This window comes from Sebastes umbrosus, chromosome 8 (genome assembly GCF_015220745.1).
Source record: "Sebastes umbrosus isolate fSebUmb1 chromosome 8, fSebUmb1.pri, whole genome shotgun sequence".
Taxonomy (NCBI): Eukaryota; Metazoa; Chordata; class Actinopteri; order Perciformes; family Sebastidae; genus Sebastes; species Sebastes umbrosus.
Genome location: NC_051276.1, coordinates 16,523,367 through 16,540,248, shown reverse-complemented (window position 1 = coordinate 16,540,248; position 16,882 = coordinate 16,523,367). Strand labels below are relative to the sequence as shown.

The window sequence follows — 16,882 nt, the reverse complement described above, 5'->3', positions numbered from 1 at the left end:
GGGAGTGTCACAGACTAAATGGGGAGATTGAGGAGAGCGGGGCATGACTGGCTTGGCCTTTGACCTGGCACGATCACAACAGCGTCTCTAGAGGGCAGAGGGGGGTTATGCTCCTTCGTCATCAACACCCACTGCCAGTGTGTGGACAAATTACACAAGACAGCCCACCAACGGCAGCACAGTGACCTCAGCCTCTGCCCACTGCACAGACGTGGACTCTCGGGTCTTGTGGGATATAATGTATTTTCATGTTTTGCGAGTATCTCTTCTGATCCATATACAGCGGCACCTGAGGGTAACTCATCTGCTAGTTAGAGAACAATTGCTCCCTTGCAGCATAACTAATCCTTTTTCAATATACCTGTGCACAGAGGTTCAGTGTGGAGACCCCTGCACAGTAGCTAAGCAAAAGTAAGAAATCTCATTTGATTACTGTTGTAAGATCACAAGTAACAGACTTTATAGTTTGGGTTTTTACTTTTAAAATACAGACGGTGTCAAATACAGATTTGAAAATGAAGTGGAAGAAATATCTTGTGTAATGTAGAATAGTTCATACAAACAACAATGTCAAACAGTCACTTTTACATTTATAATTACACAATTATATGCCACATCCTGCATTTCAGATGGAAATTATGCAGAGGTCGATGCACCCACATCGCGAAGCATATAACTCACTCACAGAGCTCTCTAATGCACTTACAGGTTTTAGCACATGTCAACCTGTAATACACTCTACTTCGAGGATTTAAATACATTAAGTCAGTCTGACTAAAACATCATCAGATGAATCATTTTTTGGCCTTTTTCTTTGATTTTTCAGCATCATCATGGGCCTTCCTCTTGGCAGTCAGCTTGTTAGCCTGTAAGAGGAGAATGAAAGCAGTTACAGGTCAGTGAACTCTGGGGTTCATCGCTGGGCTTGAATGTACTCTACACACAGCAGCTATAGAATACTGTTAAACCAGATAAGATGTCTGATACTGAAAATAAAGGATCCAATGTTAAAAATGTAAGAATGTTATCTGCACAAACACTGTTATCTACACAAAAATCCATATTCAGTCAATAACTAAAAGGAACAAACCTCTCGGATCTTTCTCTTTTTTCCGAACATGATCTTGTCGTAGAGGTACTTTTCCTTTTTCTTCATCATCATGATGGCCAGACGTTTCTCCTCTGCTTTCTCCTCCTGCTCCAGGCGTTTTGGGTTTTCCACCTTCATTTTGCCAGCCGTCACTTTGACCGGCAGAGACTAAACGGAAGAGAGAGAGGAGTTGATGAAAAGTTCACAAAAACGGTTTGTAAAAACAGATGGCAACGAAAACGGATCAGAAGTCTCTTACCTTGCCCTGGGATCTATGTTCTTCCATCTTCTTCAGATTCTTCTCCTCTGCCTCTTCATCATCATCTTCCGCTTCTTCATCTTCCTCCTCTTCGTCGTCGTCGTCTTCCTCTTCTTCTTCCTCCTCCTCTTCCTCCTGTTCATTGGCTATGATGGAAGTAAAATATATAAATGATGTGTCCGTGGTCTCTGCATTATTATGCACCCCATTTAAGTTTAATTCTTTAACAACCGACTCACAATGGATGTAATAAGGATTTTTTTTACTCTGATCAATAGAAAAAATATTCTTTAGTATAAAATCTCTATAAATTGATCTAAAAGTATCACAAATACCAAACACAACAAAAACAGATTTCACATGTATCCACCCCCGACTATGATGAAACTTATTTATTACAGGTGCGGCCAATTGTTTTTAGAAGTCACATAATTGACTGAATAGCGGTGCTGGGGCTATATCACGACATAGGTCATTTCATATCTCGATAACGATATATATCACAATGTAGCATGTTTTCTGGTAATTCAATAAATAAATAGTCTATATGAAATAACCACATGTTAAAGCCTAGTTTTGTATACTCCTGTGTGAATTAAATACTTGCCAAATGAAAAGTGCAAAATGATCAGTCTTAAGTGAAGTTATAGAGAAAAAATAAATAAATATAGGCCTAGCCTATATCGCGATAGAAACAATATAGCAAAATGTATACAATAGACATTTTTATATTGTTTTGACGATATATATTGTCATATTGCCCGTCCCTACTGAGTCGCAATCACCTGTGTGTAATCAAGGTGTGATCATTGATTGAAGGCTAAACATACCTACATCCTAATTAGAATCACTGTAATTCAATGTCGTAAAACAATAAAAAGATTTTAAAGTTTTTTAAAGGCACTGAATAAAAGACGATACGTCAGAGAAATGCTTGGGTTCCTACCAGGTTTTTCTCCTCGCTGTAAGGCCATGATTTTCAGTTTTTCGGGGGGCACATAGTCTCCTTCCTTCTCCTCCACGAAGGGAGAGAGGTGGGGGGGCAGAGTCACTCCAAGGAAGTAGTCCTCCACTGGCAGGAGGATTTTGGCGTTGACACAATCATACACCCACTGGGGCTGGATGTAGTACCTAAAACAAATTGTATCATAGTAAAACAGTGCATATCTTATATATCTTATATATGGTGGGGATGATGGAAGTGACGTGATGCTTTGAAAATGCAGAGCGGGATAAAGAAAGAGGACAGGGTCTGTCAAACATGATGAAGAACAAGGTTGCTTTGAGGAAAGAGAGCGGAGAGACGACTCTGAAAGGAGGCATTGTAGAGGATATGGTAGTGTACAAGGAGAGAGGGGCACAATTAATCAGCAGACTTCCTGTATTTAGGATTCAGAAATATACTGTAAGTCAAACTGGTTGTATACAATGATGTAATCTACGTGTTTGAAAATAAAGAAAAATGTTAAAAACATTCCTTTACCTGTTGATATACTGTTTGTCAACGTTGGGTCTGTCAACAATTTGATGCGTGATGGTCTCATCCGTCACCTCGTATGTGCTGCCGATGCTAAGAGACTTGTCCCAGGACACCTCGCCACCGAAACACCTGGAAGGCAGCAGCAACACACAAACGATAGAAAAGGGGCTTTGCATCAGTTTGAGATTTATACGGACGGCTTATTTATTTCTCCTGCAGCAGCTCTCACTCACCTGATGAGGAAAGCCAGCGACTCTCTGGGCACTTCTCTGTTGAGGAAGACCCTGATCCCCTCAAAAAGCTTTTTCTGAGCTTCCTGCTGTTTCTCTTCTTTTTCCCTGGCCTCCATCTTTTCCATGTCCTCCTGAAGAAAAGCATTACAAGGAAACATTTTAATGATGTTTTTGTAAAGGCTGGAGGATTAAAAAGACACTGTTTTGTTGGAGTCATCAAGTAGTTCTTTGAATTCACTGTTACGCAATGACTGACAAAATGATGTACACATGTGGCAGCAGTTTTAAAAGGCTTGTGTTTGACCCATCAGGGAAGATCAGCACTGTAAACTCCATCGTGATATTTCCTGGGCTGTTAGAAAGTTGCCAATCTGAGAAACAACTGGAACTAGGTTCATGTTGTTGAAATGCAGTTGAAGTTTTTGAGTTCTGAAAAAGGTTTCTGGTTGAACAGGGCTACTAGTTGAGAACATTAAACCAGTTGTGCACAACAAGCGTGTGAGGAGCATCTCGTCCTTAGCAACCAAACATGAAGCTGTAGTCCCCAGTCTCACACCTCCAGAAGATTTGACTCCTCTGACAAACATATGTGATCTCTCACTTCTGCCTTCAGAGACCAATTAGTTTATCAACTGTTTCATTACCATGATATCAACGTTTTATTCTAAGTACATTCAAAACAGATAAGGTACAGCAAACCACATTTTGTAAACTGGTTCTCTTACTTCTTCAACGGGAAACTTGTCGAGTTCAGCCTCCTCCTCCTCTGCAGTGGAAACCACCCGTGCCAGGCTGGTACTCAGAGCTGACAGTTTCTGCACAGCCAAAAAACAAAAGTTTAGAACAACAATCCCTAAATTTGTTACTTACATGCACATTTACTCATCATTACAGTGAATAACCAGATAAAAGGTACCACTTCAGTTAAAGAAACAACATAATTTGCGCTACAACAAGTTTACATAATATCTTTGACAATGTCCAGAAGGATGTGTGGTATCCTGTAAGGGGGAAAGTGGAGAGACCATAGTGTGTACATTTTTACAAGTTAATGAACTAATTGTTCTACTGCTGCTAACAATGCCGTTTTGTGTAGAAACACTGCTTTGCATCAGGTTTAATGGATGTCCTATCTTGCACAGGGACCGAATCAAACCACTCTGATAGATGTAATCAGTAAGAACAAGGCAGTGTTCAGACAGACGTCTGCACTGCATAAAAAAACAATGCTCATTAATTTTAATGATGCCACTTCATCGCCACAGCAAGGGTGCTGACACGCAGGGGTCCATTAACAAACAAACAAACCAACGAAATTAATAAATAATAAATATTCGCAGCATCATCCAGAAAATAGGTTGGACCTGCCTCAACGTAATGTGACATCATCTGGCAACACCCTACGGTGGCCAATCAACATGAGCAAGCTCACATTCCTGGTCGATTACTTAGTAACGTGAACGGGTTAATTCTAGTCTACCTGGTAATTGATGCAACAGGTTTAAATTATTGATATGTCTTTAGGAAAATCTTTCCTCATAGTATTCAGTATCTGAGAAATGCACCACAGTCCCTGAGTGTTTTTTTCAAGCACGGTGTCATTATTGGTCTGAATTCCTGATAAGGTCTATAAAGTAATTTAAAGGATTGACTGATAATTCATGTCTGTTAATCGGGTTATGTGTTACAAAACAGTCAATATGAACAGATCAGAATAATAATAATAAGAAAAGACATTCTAAAGTTCCAGAGCATTATGTCTCTTCAGAATAATGTGCTGGTTACTCTGGATAATCCACAGATGTCCCTGTGATGAGATGCCATTTTCAATGCAATGAACACCATAAACAATATTGTTCCACCGCTGTTGTATTGACGTGAAAGTAATGAGGCAGAAATGTCAAAAAAGGATATATTAAAAAAATAAATAAAAGCAAAACTATCTGTATGATTAGATACCGCTAGAAGTAAGAAGTGAGTGGTTTGATGGATCTTTTAAAATGATTCAAGGTAAAAAAGCCTCACCTCTAGGTAGCTTTCTGAATCCATGGCATAGTCATCATCATCATTCTCTTCCTTCACCTCGGACTCGGCTTTAATCTCCAACTGCAAAAGGAGGGATGATATTAACACAGTACAGGTGTGCCAACCGGTAACCAATAAATCCTCATTATAATCCTGCAGCATAACTGTTTTTAACTCTATATCATCACAAGTTAAATCTTATTGAAATCAGTCACAATAAAAGATTTTAGATACTTGAGAATACTAACACTTTTGTAAAATATAAGATTTTAGTCTAAAATACAACATAGCCACTGAATCAATGTGACAAATGTGAGATTTTAATTCATTTTTTAGTAACATAACTATCACTATAATACTGTAAAAATTATTACAATACTCATTTTGTCTATACTGACCACCCACAATTATCGATGTCAGATAAATAAGGTGTTAAAAATAATATGCGTTTATATAGAGAAAAGCCCTTGTGACTGTTTCAGAGTCCAAGATACCTTTGGTGGGTAGAGCAGGTTGAGGGAATGGTAGAGTCTGAAGTTGATGAACCCCAGGAGAGTGGTGTACAACTCTGTGAAAGTTGCCATTACTCTGTAGTCGACATCTGTTGGGTGCTGAAAGGGGAAAAAAATAGTTTAACTAAGTGTCAGTGGTAAAATTAATGAGCATGAGTAGGGCTGCAGCCTGAACTAACGAATATTTACATTGTCGATTAATCTGTCAATTATTTTCTAGATTAATCAGTTAGTTGTTTGGTCTATAAAATTATGAAAAATTATGAAAAATGTCAATCAGTGTTTTCCAAAGCCCAAGATGACGTCTTCAAATGTCTTGTTTTGTCCACAACTCAAAGATATTCAGTTTACTTTCATAGATGAGTAAAGAAACCATTCACATTTAAGAAACTGGAATCATAGATTTTTTTTTTTTTTCTTAAATTACTCAAACCGATTAATCGATTATCAAAATAGTTGGCAATTATAATCCCTGGAGCACACAAAGACCTCGGAGCAGTCAGCAAACTCATGTCAACGTTTACACAGAAGAGTAACTCCACTCCATCAGCCAACAAAGCCTAAAGTTTGTTTCGTGTATGACAGCAACACTGCTGGTTGACTATATGATTAGTCCAAATGCTGACAGAGCCGTGTGTCAACCTTCAGTGTAATCCTATAATAATAAAATCACTGCTTAATGTTAGCATAATCTCTATGGACTGCGTTTCATCATTTACTTACATCATGGGAGAACTGATATGGCACCAGCCATGTAATGAGCTGTCCCATCACCTCAGCTTGGTAATATATTCCCTTGATGGAGATGAAAACCTATCAAGAACAGACAAGTGTTTAGTTCATTACAGAACAGAGGTCAATGAACTCAAGGCATATCACCACTATCACCCCCCCACACACACACACATTTTATTTATATGTCAAACAAATAAAGGTGGTTGCTGTGCAGTTTAGTGGCACCTTTCTGAGAGCACGAGATGTGATCACATAGTTCATCCACTCCACAGTGAGGCGTCTGCACAGCTGGATTGTCTGAACGTGACATTTTCCTGTTCGAGCAAAGGTGGAGAAGAGGAAGCACATGCAGAGGGAGTCGTCGATGTCACGGAGAGCATCAATGAAGGAGGGGTACCTGTCACAAAAAGGAGCACCAGTGAGGAAACAACTTCAAAAGTAATTTATCTTACCCTAAAAAACTCAGACGCAGAGAGTCAGTTAAGCTAAACATTGCCCTCCTACAGTATGTTGAGTGCGGAGAATAACCCTGTCTCACCTTTCTTTGATGATGTGGTCCAATTTATAGCAGGGCTTGTTCTCCCTCAGTCGCTCAACATTAGTCCACTCTGTTTTTCCATAAGCCCTCTTAAGTTTGCGTACAAATACCTGTTAAGATAAAACATTTTGCAAAGTAAGACAGTGGTCACATTTTGTAACATTACTGCAGAAAAAACTCCATGGAAACAAGCATTTCCTATAACAAGGAACAAATTACATTTAGGTTTAGTTACAAATGATTTACTTTCTTTGTATGGGAAGAAGTAATCTATCCACAACAACACAGTTCAATTAAGATTTTTTTTAAATAAACTTGTGCTTTTAAGCGTGTTCAAACGATTGTGTTGAACTTAATTTTTTAAAAATAGGAAAAAAATATGCCTGTAATACCTTGTATTCTCTGAACTTGCCAACGATTGGCTCATGCAGCAGAAAGCGGATGTCTTTGAGCAGGTAGAAGGTTCTCGGGGCTGTAGATCCCTTGTTCACCTTCTTCTTGTGCTTGGGCTCATGAGGGTAGATGCCTTTAAGGATGCACAGTCGCCTGAAAATCGGAGAGAGATCAGGAATTAATTGCCCGTCACATGTCTGCTGTTTGGGTCCGTCTTGCAAGTCGGGTGACATGAAGAAATAATTCTCAACAAATGTATGTGCTTGGGAGCAGGGTTAGCTGTTGTGATGACGTATACCATCAATCATTCATGACAAAAAATTAATCGCTAACAATTTTGATAACTGATTAGCCTTTTTAGTCATTATCAAACAAAAACATCCAACCATTGACTAAAATGTGAGCATCTGATGCTTTTGTTTGTTTTTTGTAATTTTATTCTGAATGTATTTTTACTCAGAATATCTTTAGGTTTTGGGCTGCTGGTTCCAAAGATCATAGATCATTTTGAGTTCTCAAAAGTTGAGATATGAATTTGCCACCATTTTCTGACAAATTATAGACTAATTGAAAAAAAATTACAGGCAGATTAATCATTCATGGTGCAGCCCTAATACCAAGCAATACCAAAATGTATACCGTTTATACCATGGTAGAAATCCCCTCGGTTGTATAAGGAATTTGCAACAATGTTGTAAATCAGTGGGCTTGACTGTTTTATACTGGATTTACAGGATTCACCTTGAGTTGTATTGAATTCACAGTATTACCTACAAACAAACATTCCCATCTGGTTATTTTGTCTATAAATTATTTTTCAACTACATTCTCAGAAATGTTACTCTCAGTATACACACCCAGGTGCAAGTTTATTAGCTCCACCTATCTCAAAGTAATGTAGTCAACAACCCTGAAATACATCTCTGAATCTCTGGATTGTTTTAAGCGGCTTCTAAAAACCCATCTCTATAGTCAACCCTTTCTATAGGCCTCATCCACATGTGTGTTTGTCTGTTTTTGTTTGATCTGTTTCTCATTGTTTGTGTGTTTTATATTGTAATTTTTCCTTGTTTTCATCATTGTTTGATGTTTAATTTGTGTGTGAAGCGGTTTGTAACGGTGTGTTTTAAAAGGTGCTATATAAATAAAGCTTTACTTACTTACTTCCTTCCTTCCTAAAGTCTATAATGGGGAGTTTCCATGTTTTAAAGAGTTGTTGATTCACCTTTATGGACCATTCAGAGGCTGCAGTTTATGTTGATGTTTAATTGTATTGTGTTATACTGAGAGGTGTTGATATTTTATTAACCCTTCATATAAATGGGTGGACAAAATATTAGAAACATCTTTTAGTATAATAATAAAATACAATTCATCAGCATCAAACTATAGCCCCAGAAGTGACCATAAACTTGAATCAACACCTTTCTAAAATAGTTTCAACAAAATGTGAGCATTATAACCAGGGAATGAAATTAGCACCTGCCACTTGTCAAATACAGCGTAAATGTTGGTTGTGGCAGGAGAACATTTCAGGTCACTTGCCACCATGGTTTTCCTAATATTAAAAAATATTATTTTTAAAAAGCAATTCTAAAGCCTAAATTAAATATATGGTAACACTTTCATTTTACAGGTCCATAAATTTCATGGTATTTAGGTTATAATTAGCAAGTAACCTATTTGAAATTTCTTTGGAATTACTGCCAGATTACTACAATATTTACCTATAAATATATTGAAAATTACTTACTTTATTAAATTTGTGGACCTGTAAAATGAAGTGTTACCAAATATAGTCATGGATTAGGGTTACATGATATATTATATAATTCTATGGTCTGGTACCACTGACTCAGTGTTTTATTTTTATTTTAAAGCCTTCTACCTACTGTAGATTTCAGAAGTGGCAGACAAAAAACATGAGTGGCCGGTAGAAATGTTCAGTGACCTGCCACAGTGGCATGTGAGGAAAAAGGTTGATTTCAGACCCTGATTATAACCTTCATGAAGGTGGGATATATTGCAGAACTGTTGCATTCGTGTTAACTATAATAACTGAGTGTATGTCAAACCACATGCACCACGATGCACAGTCAGGCATGTTACCTGAAGTCTGGGAGGCTGAGCGATAACTTCTTGCGAGCCTTGTTTCTGGTGATGTAGTTGGTGACAGAGCCCCTCTCATACTGGAAAAACAAAGCACAGACGACCACATTACATTCACAAATCATAACACTTTAATTCATAGTCACGTTAACTAGATGATTTGACCTAAAACGCTAATCTGCACCCAACAGATTTAACCAAACAGAAAAACAAACTTCAGCTAGCCCCGTTAGCTAAGTAGCCAGCCAGGCTGCTAGGTGAGTTAATGTTAATGTTTCTGAGCCTGACATTAGTCCGACATCAACTCTCACCTTTTTCTTCTGAAGACCTCCCATTTATAAACGATATGTGAGCCTCCACACAAGTTCTGGTAGATTAAAACTGTCTGTAAATGAAGCGCTTAAGAGGTGAACACAACAACACGCTGGCTACAGAGACCAGCAGCAGATCCACGTGTTTGACATGCGCAGAGGAGGAGGAGGAGCCAGCAGCTATCAGGACCCCAGAGGAGGGGGCGGCCGCTACTCCGCCTGTATAAAAAACAAACAAAAACAACGCTCACTGTGAAAAGTAAAAGGTTTTAAATTGTCTACAGAATTAGTTTATGTGCAGAACTGTAAGCATTGGTTTTCAGTTTTTACAGATAATTTAAATGGAAACGACATTTCGTGTTTTACAAACAAAAGAGCGGAAAGGACAAAAAGAAAAAGAATAAATAATTGGCAGAAAACAAACAAAACCACAATAAATAAATAAATATAATTAAATACAAATTTTATTGAATAGAATAAAAACACTTAAATAAATGGAAATGACATTTTGTGTTTTACAAACAAAAGAGCGAAAAAGACAAAAAAATAATAAATAATTGGCAGAAAACAAACAAAACCACAATAAATAAATGTAATTTAATTTAATTTAATAAAAATGTTATTGAATGCAATAAAAACAATTAAATAAATGGAAACGACATTTCGTGTTTTACAAACAAAAGAGCGAAAAGGACAAAAAAAAAGAATAAATAATTGGCAGAAAACAAACAAAACCACAATAAATAAATAAATAAATATAATTAAATACAAATTTTATTGGATACAATAAAAACACTTAAATAAATGGAAATGACATTTCGTGTTTTACAAACAAAAGAGCGAAAAGGACAAAAAAATAATAAATAATTGGCAGAAAACAAACAAAACCACAATAAATAAATTTAATTAAATTAAATTTAATAAAAATGTTATTGAATACAATAAAGACAATTAAATAAATGGAAACGACATTTCGTGTTTTACAAACAAAAGAGCGAAAAGGACAAAAAAATGAATAAATAATTGGCAGAAAACAAACAAAACCACAATGAATAAATAAATTAAATTAAATTAAAATAAATTAAATTAAATTAAATTAAATTAAATTAAATTAAATATTTTTTTATTGAATACAATAAAAACAATTAAATTAAATAATCGGCAGAGCCACAAAGTATACACCTGAGTTTCCCTAGGCCTATGACATCTCTCAACCATAAAATGTAGGCTAACTGGGATGTTGTGTTTATTTATTTATTTTTCTAGTTAGGAGACTAGTCTGTGTGCTATCAACAATACAAAGGTCACGATCTTGTAATTAGCTCCTCTATGTGGACTATCCTCTCATAGGACACCAACTATTATGGCAATTTAAGAATCAGGTACTCAACTGCAGAACTGTATAAGCACCTTATTCAGATTTTAAATCTGATTTAATAAACACCATAACGCTGTAGGCTACAATCATCAGAATAAACTGACATGAAATAAAATGTATGATTCAACCACATCTGAACCCCACCCCCTTCTCCTCTGCCTCTCTGTGGTTGGTGCCAGGGATGCTGGAGAGAGATGCAGACTGGAGCTGAGAGTGGGAAAGAAGAATAGTGAGAGAAATAAAAGCAAAAAGCTGGATACAAAGAGACAGAATCACAGATAAATAAGACTTCACCAGGACATCTAAGGATATGTGTGAAATATTTCACAAGTTCGTCATGGGGCTGCGTGACTTTATAAAGGAGTATTTCCTTAGTTTCTGGGACTATGAGACACCAAAGGTGATGGTGGTTCAAAACAGAACTCTTGGAGCCATATACAGAAGCGTTCAGTTTCTTGTGATCACCTATTTCATCTGGTAAGCTTCATGTTTGTATACTTGCATGCCCACTGTACAGTATGTGCTAAAGGGGACAATCTATGAAACAAAAATTGGTAAATTCACTTACATACATATTTTGTTATCAGTGTGTTAGTTGTAATGCTTATTTTAGGGATTGCAGTAAAGTATACAATTGTATGTTTGCCAGTAATATGCTTTTCTGTGTATAAAAAAAAGAGAGAGTGTAAATGCACTGTACTTTAGCCCATCAATTGCAGTTTTGTGGTGAGGAAATGCTTCTTATTTTGAATTAACTGGAAACAAATAAACGGCATGACTGATGGAGACACAGTTGATAGACTTGTAATTTAAACTGAGGAGAGCAGTTTTCATATAGGCTACTTTGGTTTTGTGAAGATATTGCTATTCATCTTATTGTTTCAAATCTTAAATGATTTCTTATAGATTAGATGTGTTGTCCTGTTGAAGTGCGTCATCTTTTCTTCTTCTCTTGGCTTCAGCAAAGAGGGCTGAGCAGATCCAAGGGTAATCTGATACCTCCAATATAAATCGACGTCATGACAGAAAATGTGATATTGTGTCTGTCCGTTCTATCACCCTGAAGGTATGTCTTCATAAGTCAGAAAGCCTACCAAGAGAGTGAAACCCGTCCAGAGAGCTCAGTTTACACACTCATGAAAGGCACAGCAGTTCATGGAGATGATGTCTTGGACACTGCGGAGTACGTTCGACCCTCAGAGGTGAGTCCAGAACAAATGCTGAAATACAATCAAGGAAGTCTCACCTCCTGGACTCTGTCAGCATCATTATGTCGTCAGACCAGAATAAACCTGCTGATTAATAGTATATTTGTGGCATTTCCCTCGCAGGGCGGTGATGTGATTAGTACAATATTGAGGCGAGAAGTTACCTATGATCAGAGGCAAGGAAAGTGCGCTGAGGTGAGAGGTCAACAAAATCTTCCTCAACAATAACATCTACTAGTATGCAAGAAAAGACAATAATAATCTGTCTTATTTCACTTCAGTATTTCAATGTTGCCAAAGCCAACTGTACGAGAGACTCTGACTGTGTCGAGGGAGAGGTTGACTTTGATGGCCATGGTACTGTTTTTATTCCTCACAAAATCTTCAAGCTTCGTTGGTCTGTATTTGCCACCTACGTATCTGATTTAAATACGTTCTTACAGGCAAAAGGACCGGCAGATGTGTTCAGTACTACAACCACACCTTCAAAACCTGTGAGATCCAAACCTGGTGTCCCATTGAGGAGTACGCTGTAGTACGGTAAGGCAGATGATGTACTGTATAATCTCCCCCAAGTTTGCAAGTTCAAGTCGGGTTTATTTGGATCACACAAAGGAAAAGGAAAGTCCCCACCTATCTTAACCCATAAACAAAATAAGAAATACTCAATTATTATTAATACTATATTATACAAGTGCACAGCAGTGAGCTAAACACATGTCCAATAAAGGTTTAAGACAGCAGTTGGTCTTTGAAGTTTTACTGGAAACAATTGTGAAACAGTGTAAAACAGTTTTGGACAACAAATTCAAGGATTGTGTTTACAAAACAGATTATATACTCAAACCTGGAGATCAGGACCCTCCCAAAGGGCCACAAGATAAATCTGATGGATTCTGAGATTAACAGAATAGAAAATCAGAAGAAACATATCTCTGCTACTCAAAATTATATTTATTTTTTCAACTTCTAGTCGTTGCGTTTGGATGGTGAATTACTGGATGTTTTTAACTCTTCTGGCCCTTTAAAAGAATTCAAAATTAAGCAATTTGAGAAGGAAAAATCGCTCTTTGTTTGAATTGGCCATCATGTAACCTGTGACGAGGGGTCACAAGCAGACAAAGTGTTGTTTTAAGGGGTCACAAGCCAAACGGTTGGGAACCACTGCGATGAATGATACGAGATGATGGGCCCCTAGTTTAAGGGTGTCTGTGCCAAGCCCCCATCCATGGATAGTTAGACCAACGATGTTGTAAAATTGAATTATTGTTGTCAAAATATTGGATTCCTCGTGTGAGGAAGAAACAAAGTAGGCTACAACACAGTAACCAATCTAGTAAACATAGGCCTACACATAGTCCACAAGAGTAAAAGTAAAAAGTATAAAGCCTTTGATGCTAATGTGTTGTTCATATGACATTCTTCTAGCCAAATAGCTAGAATGGTTAGCAGTAAGCTGAAAAACTGAATTAAATCAACAATAACAAAACAGCTATAATAAAAGAGAAACAACAGATAGGCTAATGCTCCAACAAGGATATTTGGGGAGAAATGTTGGGTGTAAGATTGTCAGTTAACAACGACGGGACTGTGCCAGTAGTGGTTGCAACAGAATATTTAACTGAAACCAACTGATGGTGGTATAATAAGATTAGTCTGATTATCTGATTTCTTCCACAGAGAACCAGCATTAGTGGAGGCCATCAATTTCATAGTGTTCATCAGGAACTCTATCCACTTCCCCAGATTTAAAGTGCTGAGGTAGAGTACACACACACACACACACACACACACACACACACACATGGAGATTCAGAAGACCTATTGTTCTTGTCTTTGGCAGGGGAAACATCAAAGATGCATCAAACAAACGTGATATGCAGAAATACCTCAATAAGTGTCATTATAATGAGGAGAAAGAGCCCTACTGCCCAAACTTCCGTCTGGGCTACATCGCAGATCAAGCCAGGGAGAATTTCAGTGAGCTCTGCAGGACTGTGAGTACAAGATGTACAACACATACTGTCTCTATGATATTTTAAGGATGTATGTGTTAAAACTGGCCTGCTTTGTGACAGTGTAGCATTGCTTAAGATGTGATCATTGCTGTTGTGGCTCAGGGTGGAGTGATAGGGGTTTTCATCAACTGGAAGTGTAACCTGGACCTGGATCCTTCACACTGTAAACCTACATACTCCTTCCGTCGTCTTGATCTCCGAAAGGATCAGGCCAACTCTGGTTACTATTCAAGGTGAGCTCCAACACCTGACACTGACTATTTTGTTCAGTATTTTAAACTGTGTTTGCCACCGTGGCTTGTGATGAGTGTCCCAGCCTTAACCCTTGTCTTTTCTGTGTGATTGTCCAGGTTTGCCAAATATTACAATAAGGATGGGGTCGAGTCTCGGACGCTCATCAAGGCCTACGGCATCCGTCTGGATGTAATAGTTCACGGACATGTAAGCGGATACTCAGCTTACTGTGATGACTGTCATTATGTGACTATCATTATATTGTTTGCATGTGATTTCTTTCTCAGGCTGGAAAATTCAGTCCCATCCCAACCATCATCAGCACAGTGACTGCTTTGACTTCAGTTGGGATTGTGAGTAATTACTACATTCATTTCTTATTTTTGAGCCTTTAAAGTGAAAGCTGTCGCTCTTTGCACCACAAACTGTTTTTGTCTTTTCTTGTCACCCCTCTAGTGTACCATTATCTGTGACTGGATCATGCTGACTTTTATTGACAAGAATGAAGTCTACAGTGACAGAAAGTTTGATGAGGTGAGTAAAAGGCATCATACTTTCAACCTCAACAGATATGGGTTCATTAAAGGAACAGTGTGTAACACTTTGGGGGATCTATTAGCAGAAATGGAATATAATATTCATATCTATGTTTTCATTAATGTATAATCACCTGGAACTAAGAATCATTGTGTTTTCGTTAGCTTAGAATGAGTCGTTCATATCTACATAGGGAGCGGGTCCTCTTCATGGAGTCCGCCATGTTGCGCCACCATGTTTCTCCAGTAGCCAGAACGGAGAAACCAAACACTGGCTCTAGAGAGAGCCTCTCATGTTTTTACGTTACCTGAAGGCCACCGTAGTTCTCCGCCACGCTTGTGAAACTGTGGTAACGTGAGCCAAAGATTGCAAAACCGTGGCACCGCCAGCCTCCGTCTGACTTCTGTTGCTCCTAAAGTACTTATTATGGTTAGGATGACCTCTGAGCGAGGTGCATGACGTTACCATGGTTTTGTACTCGGCAGCTCACATTACTGCAGTCTTGGAAAGGGAAGTGAGTGGAGGGGTACTTAGTTGGTTGCAATCTGCAACCCCACCACTAGATGCCGCCAAATCCTACACACTGTCCCTTTAAGGGTTTTATATCTCACAAAATATAACCAAAAAGAATAGCTCAACAGTGAATTTTAAAAATACAGATGTATTTAAGTACATAATTTGGTAAAACTTTACACTATGGTACACGCAATTTTGCTGCCATGGAACAAGTAAGGAGCAAATCTAACTGATAATTAATTATTTGATAATAATAAGTTCCTGAATAACTCTGAATTAAGGACCATGTAGTGGATAATGCTGCATTTTTGAGTACAAAACTAACAGCTCATTATGTTTTTTATTAATTGCATATTAGTTACCAATTTGGTGTTCATGGTAGTTACTAGTAAACCCTCTTTGGGTAAAGCCTCATCTTACCAAACTGACAAGTAAATTCTAAATGATTTCTTGAATAATAATGCAAAGACAACACGATCCTCAAGAAGGATTCTCCCTATTTTGAATACTGTATCTGTCTTTTTCACAAAAATAAATTGTAAAATTATTGAAGGCTGAATTCCATTTAGCTGCAGCAGTTTCATGGTCTGTTTCTGTGCACACTAAGTGAAGGATATCTGTCCTCTGCAGGTTATCAAGGAGCCCAAAGTGCCCAAAGTGCCCATTTCCACAGAGCTCAGCTACATCAACGGCTTCGGCTCCAACCATTCAGACCTGTCCGACGGTGTACCGCTGTAATGTCCTCACAGTTGTCCTCGCTGGCCAAGAGAGTGGACGCTCCTCCAGCTGATCAGCCGAGTGGTTCCTCAGGTATCTGCTGCAGCTTATGGGCTGCGAGCGGTCGCTGTGCTGTTGATAGTGGAAATAAACTGACAGAGGACCAGTGACAGAGGAGGCTGGTCGTCTCAAAGTCTGTGCCTGTGCAGTGGATTCAACTCATATATCATCTCAAACCTTGATGGACCCCAACTTGTGTGACAATGCAGTTGATTGTGTCTCTTTCACTTGACTTGCAGTAAGACCTCAAGTATGAAAAGAAACTAAACCATTTCATAGCAGAAACATATTTGAGTACACAGTAATGAGAAACATTACAAACTATGCCCATTTCTATAAATGTATTGTAGACATTCAGTGCAATAAATGTCTTCTATCAACTCAAGTTCTAACTGAATGTTACCAACAGTATATCATCTGAAATCTGCATTATTATAAACTTAAAACTGCACACCATGTTTGGAGAATCTATATTCTGTTTAATTTCCTTTGTCTTTCAACATAAGGATGGATACAGGAGGAAATGGCC

At 38.0% G+C, this 16,882-nt stretch overlaps 2 protein-coding genes across 2 annotated transcripts; one reads left to right on the top strand and one right to left on the bottom strand.

Moving 5' to 3' along the window:
* Positions 1 to 438: 438 nt before the first annotated feature.
* Positions 439 to 9,851, bottom strand: pes (pescadillo). Its single transcript, XM_037777596.1, has 15 exons — positions 9,686 to 9,851; positions 9,375 to 9,454; positions 7,265 to 7,418; positions 6,873 to 6,982; positions 6,560 to 6,731; positions 6,323 to 6,412; positions 5,582 to 5,698; positions 5,088 to 5,168; positions 3,788 to 3,877; positions 3,063 to 3,193; positions 2,833 to 2,958; positions 2,296 to 2,480; positions 1,350 to 1,495; positions 1,091 to 1,258; positions 439 to 866 (listed from the first exon to the last, which is right to left on the bottom strand). Exons 1-15 carry the CDS (start codon positions 9,707 to 9,709, stop codon positions 795 to 797), a joined length of 1,746 nt encoding a protein of 581 aa, XP_037633524.1. The 5' UTR covers positions 9,710 to 9,851; the 3' UTR covers positions 439 to 794.
* A 47-nt stretch (positions 9,852 to 9,898) lies between these two features.
* On the top strand, positions 9,899 to 16,860 carry p2rx2 (purinergic receptor P2X, ligand-gated ion channel, 2). The gene is made up of 13 exons (XM_037777598.1): positions 9,899 to 9,944; positions 11,243 to 11,540; positions 12,130 to 12,265; positions 12,395 to 12,466; positions 12,553 to 12,628; positions 12,715 to 12,811; positions 13,952 to 14,032; positions 14,115 to 14,268; positions 14,392 to 14,522; positions 14,640 to 14,730; positions 14,811 to 14,876; positions 14,980 to 15,057; positions 16,207 to 16,860. The coding sequence occupies exons 2-13, from the start codon at positions 11,374 to 11,376 to the stop codon at positions 16,312 to 16,314; spliced, it is 1,257 nt and encodes a 418-aa protein (XP_037633526.1). The 5' UTR covers positions 9,899 to 9,944; positions 11,243 to 11,373; the 3' UTR covers positions 16,315 to 16,860.
* The last annotated feature ends 22 nt before the right edge of the window (positions 16,861 to 16,882 follow it).

What these genes read in the sequence shown, in the direction of transcription:
- p2rx2 (XM_037777598.1), top strand. Translation starts at nt 11,374, where the DNA reads ATGTGTGAAATATTTCACAAGTTCGTCATGGGGCTGCGTGACTTTATA. An exon ending in GTGATCACCTATTTCATCTG is followed by an intron (nt 11,541 to 12,129) that starts GTAAGCTTCATG and finishes ATCACCCTGAAG; the next exon opens with GTATGTCTTCATAAGTCAGA. An exon ending in GGCAAGGAAAGTGCGCTGAG is followed by an intron (nt 12,467 to 12,552) that starts GTGAGAGGTCAA and finishes ATTTCACTTCAG; the next exon opens with TATTTCAATGTTGCCAAAGC.
- pes (XM_037777596.1), bottom strand. Translation starts at nt 9,709, where the DNA reads ATGGGAGGTCTTCAGAAGAAAAAG. An exon ending in GAGGTCTTCAGAAGAAAAAG is followed by an intron (nt 9,455 to 9,685) that starts GTGAGAGTTGAT and finishes TTGTTTTTCCAG; the next exon opens with TATGAGAGGGGCTCTGTCAC. An exon ending in ATTCAGAAAGCTACCTAGAG is followed by an intron (nt 3,878 to 5,087) that starts GTGAGGCTTTTT and finishes TTGGCTGTGCAG; the next exon opens with AAACTGTCAGCTCTGAGTAC.